At 41.8% G+C, this 6888-nt stretch overlaps 1 protein-coding gene across 2 annotated transcripts; it reads right to left on the minus strand.

Moving 5' to 3' along the window:
* Positions 1 to 3695: 3695 nt before the first annotated feature.
* On the minus strand, positions 3696 to 6465 carry LOC115510768 (lithostathine-like). 2 transcript variants are annotated; one of them, XM_030310973.1, is made up of 6 exons: positions 6413 to 6465; positions 6014 to 6101; positions 5340 to 5458; positions 4992 to 5129; positions 4266 to 4392; positions 3696 to 3982 (listed from the first exon to the last, which is right to left on the minus strand). In XM_030310973.1, exons 2-6 carry the CDS (start codon positions 6090 to 6092, stop codon positions 3915 to 3917), a joined length of 531 nt encoding a protein of 176 aa, XP_030166833.1. In that variant the 5' UTR covers positions 6093 to 6101; positions 6413 to 6465; the 3' UTR covers positions 3696 to 3914. The 2 variants fall into 2 exon arrangements, with proteins under 2 accessions (XP_030166833.1, XP_030166832.1); XM_030310972.1 differs by lacking the exon at positions 6413 to 6465 and adding an exon at positions 6278 to 6404.
* Positions 6466 to 6888: the final 423 nt, after the last annotated feature.

Genomic DNA, 6888 nt, shown 5'->3' on the forward strand with positions numbered 1-6888 from the left:
CCCATTCCTCCACCAACCTCCCCTCTGGTAACCACCAATTCATTCTCTACATTTGAATTTTTTTTTCTTTGTTCATTTGTTTTGTTTCTTAAATTACACATTTGAGGAACTTACATACTGTCTTCCACAGTGGCCGTATCAGTTTACATTCCCATCAACAGTGCACAAGGATTCTTTTTTCTCCACATTCTCTCCAACACTTGTTGTTTTTTGTGTTTTTGATTTAGCCATTCTGACAGGTGTGCAGTGTGCTTTTTGGCCTTTTTTGTTTGTTTGTTTTTATTTCTAGGTTTATTCACTTATTTTGAGAGAGAGAGAGAGAAAGAACACAGAGGGACAGAGAGAGAAGGAGAGAGACAGAATCCCAAAAGAGCCTCCACACTGTCAGCACAGAGCCTAATGAGAGGCTTGAACTCATGAACCCATGAGATCATGACCTGAGCTAAAATCAAGAGTCAGACACTTAACCAACTGAGCCACCCAGGCACCCTGCCTTTTGGTTTTGTTTTGGTTTGTTTTCAAAAATTTTTGAAAATGGTTATTATGAGAGAGAGAGAGAGAGAGAGAGAGAGAGAGCGCGCAGGGGAGGGGCAGAGAGAGATAGAGAGAGAGAGAGAGAGAATCCCAAGCAGGCTACGTGCTGTCAGCTCAGAGGCCAACGTGGGGCTCAATCCCACTAATCACAAGATCATGACCTGAGTCGAAATCAAGTCGATACTCAACCGACTGAGTCACCTAGGCGGCCCTGCCTTTTTGTTTTTAAACAAACAGACATTCTTGAGAAGACAGTCTCGAACTAGAGGGTGGTTAGTGTCTCTGCTTATAGCAAGTGCAAAAAACATGAGAGACACATGGACAATTATCTTTCAACTCTTCTTTGAATATTCTTTTCTTCCCCAATAAAACAAGAGGGTTTTTCCACTTGTGATAGCCAATGATTTTTAGAAAGAAATTATTTGTATGAGTTTAAGAGTCTGTATGAAGTTGGCAGTGAGAGATACTGAGAATTTGACAGTTTTTAAAAGCATGGAATTGAAGAATGAATGCACATAATGCATTATGCAACTAGAAAAATTTTATCATCCCTATGACAAATTCTCAGTAGCACCTAAGCTATTACAGGCATGTCCTGCAGACAACATCTCTGGTAAATATTTTCTTAAGAGAATACCTCTTGGTGTTAGTTAACCAAATTCCAAACACATATACAGTGTGTATATACCCCAGTGCAACATTTTTTAGCCAAAGCTTATATAAGAAAATTTTATATATGCATTCCCAAATCTCAATATAATTCATTTACTAAAATTACAAGTGGGCTAAACCTTGTTACATTCCAAACACAGTGGATAGAATATCAGGATCATCTACTCTGTGAAAAGAACACTGATGGTTAACAAAAGGCACACAAGTCACAGATGTTGCTGGTGCAAAGAGAGACATTGTATGTCCTATCATACAAATAAAAGTTTTAAACAATACATTTATTGCCCTCCTCCTACCACGTGTACATTTTATAATTTAACAAACCTGAAACATTTCAGCATAATTTATAATGGTTAATATTCAATTCAATAGTTGTACTATAATTTTTAAAACTTACCTGGTTTGTTGAATGTTTATATTATTTTTAATTTTATTTTAGAAGATAGGAATAAATACTTCATGAATGTTTGTAATGATATTTCATTTTTTTAAGACAGTACTTATTTCTGAGAAAATATTTGGCAGCAAAGAACTGGTTATGAATTTCCTGCATTGTTAAGGAATCACTAAGAAGCCATTTGGTTTATAGACTTAGAATATGGATACCAAGTGGCCTTGTTGGAGTTCCAGGTAAAAATTATAATTTTTAATACATCCTTAGGAGAACATTGGTGTCCAGTCTAAACCTGCTTTGAGAGAAAAGTTTTCAAAAGATTTAGTAAGTTACAATATCACAAATTTTTCCAAGTGTCCTCTTAATTCTCCATTTTTTTCATCGTTCTGATAAGAGAGCAGTATTTTGATTATATCTTTACCAGATGACTTATTCACCTGTATAAAATATATAGCATCACCATCCTAGGTTTGAAAAATCATGTCATCTGAACTTTAAGTGCCAGTGGGTTCAAGAGAGGCTAAGAATAATCATAGCAAATTTACATAACTATTTGGGCAGAGGAAAGTATAAAGTAGCATTCACAATGTAAGTTGGCAAAGATAACTGAAAAGGTACAACTGAAGGTATGATAAAAATTGAAGAGTGATGTTTTATGACAAGAAGGCTCCAGAAAAATGACACTTGAGCCCTGACTGAACTGAGCTCAAAGTTTACCTTACTTTTAGATATTTCAGTTAGGTGATCTAATACATACCTTTACCTTTACTTTTTGAGCCAAATTATGCTGGGATCTTTTCTTACCTGCAACTACAATTGTCCTATCTTGTACCATGGGATTCTCCAACTGGAAGAACATAATCTGGCCCCCAGAGTTCCTCTCCAAAGGAGGAACTCAAACTAAAATAGGAATTGGCATAAGCACTGTCACTGTGAAATTTTCTAACCCATTTTTTATGACTTTAACCAGGACAGAAGATCAAGACCCATGGTGTTGCACATCATAAATTAATTTAAAATGATGAAAAAGTGTTTCCACCAAAAAATGCTAAATGGGCATTTATTCAAAGCAGTCTATCTTTGAAAAGCAAAAGAAATTTACCAAATAATTATTTTTTTAAAAAAAATGACACTGTCCATTCACATGTCCATTCATCTATCTGTTTGAGAAGCAATAACTTTGTCTAGCAATGTGGTAAAATTCTTTGCTCATAGAGAAAATTTTGCCAGTGGTTCTTGTGTGACAACTTCTTTTCAAGATTAGGGTACTAGCCAAATACACTTTTTTATATAATAGAAAGATGTAGCTATGGAGGGGTGGTGTTAGATGGGAGGCAGATTTGTGGTCTTGATATATACAGATACTTGACAAACCTGGGTCTTGCCTTCATTCAGTTAGAGGGAATTTCTTCAAAAAAACATAATGTTTTATTCAAAAAATATTTTCAAAAACCATATCAGATGTTAAAGTCATCCCAACTCCAGTCCTGACTGAGGTCAGAATGTTTTAAGGGCAAAAACCAAAGGACCTAGTAGTGCCTTTTTTGCCCTTTAAGGACAGGGCAACACATAGTTCAGTGGACCGGTGCCAGCTGACCAAGGCAAGGAAGTATAGAATTTGAAAGTTATCAGTAAATTGTACAATAATTTGACAGATCACTTATATGTCTGTCAAAACTACTAACAAAAAAATTAGGTCTGCATTTTGATTGTTTTATATATTTATTTTTTAAAAATTATTTGTTCATAGTCTATATTACAGATATTAATGAAGCTTATTCATTTTCCTTCACTCTGATAGTTTAGGAACACTATTCTAAACATTGTCTGAACCTCTAGACTGATGTGTCATACTATCAGAGACCTGGCCTGGGGGGACTTTGTGGGTAAGAAACTGTGTGGGAGGGCAGTGAGCACAACCCAAATCCTACATGAGCAATGCTGAAACACCTTATCACAAATGTGCTGCTACGGATGCATATTTAGTTATTTATCTAGGAACAAGGGTGAAATTGGGCAAGGAGAAATCTACAAAGACTCCACCCTGAACCACTTCAGAGTTTTTCTATGAGACTAAAGCACACAAAAGAGGCAATTGCAGACCAAATTTCTTATTTTTTATTCTGCCTGTTGAAACTCAAGTTATAGAAGATACAGAAGAGTTTGAAATGAGGCTGAAGAGAAAGGAAGGTCAAATGAGGTGGTCAAGTTTGAAGGCATGGGAGGCTGTCCCCTTATAGGGTGGGTTGTCGCACTTGGTTCTGTGTCCATGATGAGCTGCCTGCAAACTCAGGCTCCTGATGTCCCACCAGACCTAGTCCTTGAACTTGCAGATATAAGGTAGCATCGCACCGCAGTTATAATCTCTCCATTTCAGATATCCTAGAGAGACAGAGGAGCTCAGGTAGATGTGGCTGGTGGAGCTCATGAACCCAAGGTACAGGCAGCCCAGATTCTGGCGTAGGATTCACAGCCTCTCCCTCATCCTCAACAGTGTCCTACTCCAGGGGAATGGGACTCAAAGAAAGGAGAGATGAGAAGGGGTGGGAGAAGATAAACCAACCCTACATTTTCTTGCTCAAGGGGATTCTCTGACGGTCACACTGAGAAATAGGGAAAAAGAGGATGGAGAGGTCTGGCAGAAAGGAGCTCCTCTGTTGCTTACCTGTGCTTGCTGACAGACTCCCACAGTAGCCGGGGTTTGGGTTAGTGGAGGGGTGTCTCTCCCAGGCAAGGTAATTCAGCACATCCGTGCTACTCCACTCCCATCCACCTGCATTGGGCTCATAGCCCTAGAGAGGATGGAGTCTAGTGAGGTTGAATGGCCATTAAAGGGCTCCTTGCAGGAACCCCTCCCCAGCATCATGGAATTTGGTCTGCTCCTCTAGATGCTGCCTGGGAGCCAAAGCTCTCCTCTGGGAGACTCCTCCTACCTCCTTCCTCTTATTGACAAATCCTGAAGCCCATAAACACAAAGACCAATAGACCCATTCAGAGTAACCTCTCACTGACTGAACAACAACGAGTGATACATATGTGATTAGCTTCTGAACCTCAAAGATAGTGTCTGTTCCATAGAGCAAAAATGGATCCTCTCTTCATTTAGGAATCACTCTACACAATACGTGTAGACTCTGTGAAGCTCAGAGAACTGAATTACATGGCCTCCCATGCAAATTAAGAAGCAGATTAACTTCAGCAGAGGCAAGAGACTTCCACAGAACTCAGCTGTTCAGCTGGCCACAAGGTCCTCCCTTTTCTCCTAATATCCTCCTGGATCTCTGAGCTCCAAGGCTCTCTAGGGCATTTACTGGGCAGACACAGGGGACAGAGAGTGGGCTCGGGTGGCGATAGCAGCTTGAGAGGTTATAGAGAGAAGATGTATTCATACCTCTGTGGGATCATGGAGCCCCATCCAGATGTTTGAGTAAGTGTTCGCACTGTTCTGTACTAGGGAGGCCACAAAGGATGCCTCAGCCCCACTGAGCACAGACACAAGGTGTCCCGAGGGTCTCTTCTGGCAGGCCATCTGTGTGGGGAAGGGAGAGACTCAGGGGAGGCCTGAGACATCACTGGGAGACGGGCAGTGCAGAGGTAGGGGAGAAGAGGTATGTATGCAAAAGATGAGGATGCTCACCGTCACCCCCAAGGAACTCTGGGGAATGGAACCCCCCTCCCCACCGCCAGGTCTCTAGTGTACTTGCCCTTAAAACCCCGACCTGCAAATCCAAGTACTCACATCTGCATTCATCCAGGATTTTGGTGTCATAAACAAGGCATAGCAGTGGGAGGCATAGGCCTTGGAGCCTTTGGGACACCTGATCCGTGGAGTGGGCACTTCCTTTGGCGAGTCTTCACCTAGGACGGAAGGACACAAAAGAGAGAGAAGAGGTGAATAGGAGACTGGGGATCAGGGTGGGAGGTGACCTAGAGGAACGTCTATGGGGTCGGTGCTTGGGGAAGTGATGCCAAAGTCCTGACTGCCTCTCACCACTGCCAACACTTTCAGGATTTCTTGTTCTTGAACCAGCCCCACTAAATGAGGAAACCTCTCCTTTCTTTTCATCTTTCCCATTCACAGTCCAACCCTTCCCCGCTCTAGGATACACATTCTTGCCCTGGGTCCTCATTTTCCTTCCCCTTATTTTATTTCTGTCCCTTCACACTTTCCTCTTTCGCCTACCAGCATAATTGAGAGTGCACTGACAAGAAGCAAAGGACCTCCTTGCAGTGCTAGTGGACCACTGTGATGCCTGCCACCCCTGGTTACCCTGAAGGATGGTGTGGTGATGGACGAGTCACAGGCCATTTCATGGTGTGGGGATATATGTCACCAGTACCACGAGAGTCTTCCTTCTCCTCTTGGCCCTGAGCATTCGCAAGGACCCAGTGTCAGAGGCAGAGAAATCTCACCTTGGACCTGAGACAGCAACATCAGGCAGGAGAACAGCATCCAGGACATGCTGGGGAGGTCCGTGTGAGGCCGCATCATGTCTGTGACCTGAGGAAGCAATCAGATTTCACTAAGAGAAGTGTGATCAGAGAGAGGACATATAGAGATGCCACACATCTTCTTTGTCTTTCCTTTGTTAGTCCCCTAGGAATAAGTTCATCTTAGTGACATCCATCCCCTTGTATAGCTCTGGAAAGAACTAGAAAATCTGTACATGCTCCTACCCCATGAGACCTCCCAAGCCTGCGTGTGCTGAGTCTCAGAGCTCCTGTATCTGACAGAGATCCTCCTGTATCTTCCCCCAAATATGTACAGTATAGCTCTTGCCATGGTCTCATCTTCTGTCAGCTTCCACTCACCTGTCTTGCAGGGATTTGCAGTGGTTTGTCATGTCAGAGAAGACTGTGCTTTTATAAGAAAATTAGAAGGAAGGGCACTCAAATGAATTACAGGAATGTGGAGGGGACAGGGGTCATGGGAGGGGCTTCTATTTGTTCAAGGAAATTGCCACCACATGGAGGAGTCTCTTCCCAGCAAAGCCTGGGAATTGCCACAGATGTTGCCTCTTTCCAGTTAGCAGGCCAGCACTTTTCCCAACAATAAGTGACATTTGGTCTTTCCCTGTCTCTTCCTTGTTATGGACTGGTTACAAATTGTGGCACTGGAAAATGGAGTCGTTCTTCTGGTGGATATCTCAAGGACTCCCTTTGGCATACATATGTATTTCTTTCTATTTTGTATAATATAATTAATATAACTAATTATAATTTCATGATAAGTGGAGGTGAGTATGGGAATTACAGGTGAGGGCATAGAAGGAACTGAAACTAATAGG

This window comes from Lynx canadensis, chromosome A3 (assembly GCF_007474595.2).
Source record: "Lynx canadensis isolate LIC74 chromosome A3, mLynCan4.pri.v2, whole genome shotgun sequence".
Classification (NCBI taxonomy): Eukaryota; Metazoa; Chordata; class Mammalia; order Carnivora; family Felidae; genus Lynx; species Lynx canadensis.

Bases quoted from the DNA above. Each gene is read 5' to 3' on its own strand.
- LOC115510768 (XM_030310972.1), bottom strand. From the start codon at position 6,391: ATGAGACCATGGCAAGAGCTATACTGTACATATTTGGGGGAAGATACA. The intron at 5,459-6,013 runs GTGAGATTTCTC...CTTCCGTCCTAG, and splicing joins GTTGCTGTCTCAGGTCCAAG to GTGAAGACTCGCCAAAGGAA. The intron at 5,130-5,339 runs GTGAGTACTTGG...TTCCCCACACAG, and splicing joins AATCCTGGATGAATGCAGAT to ATGGCCTGCCAGAAGAGACC.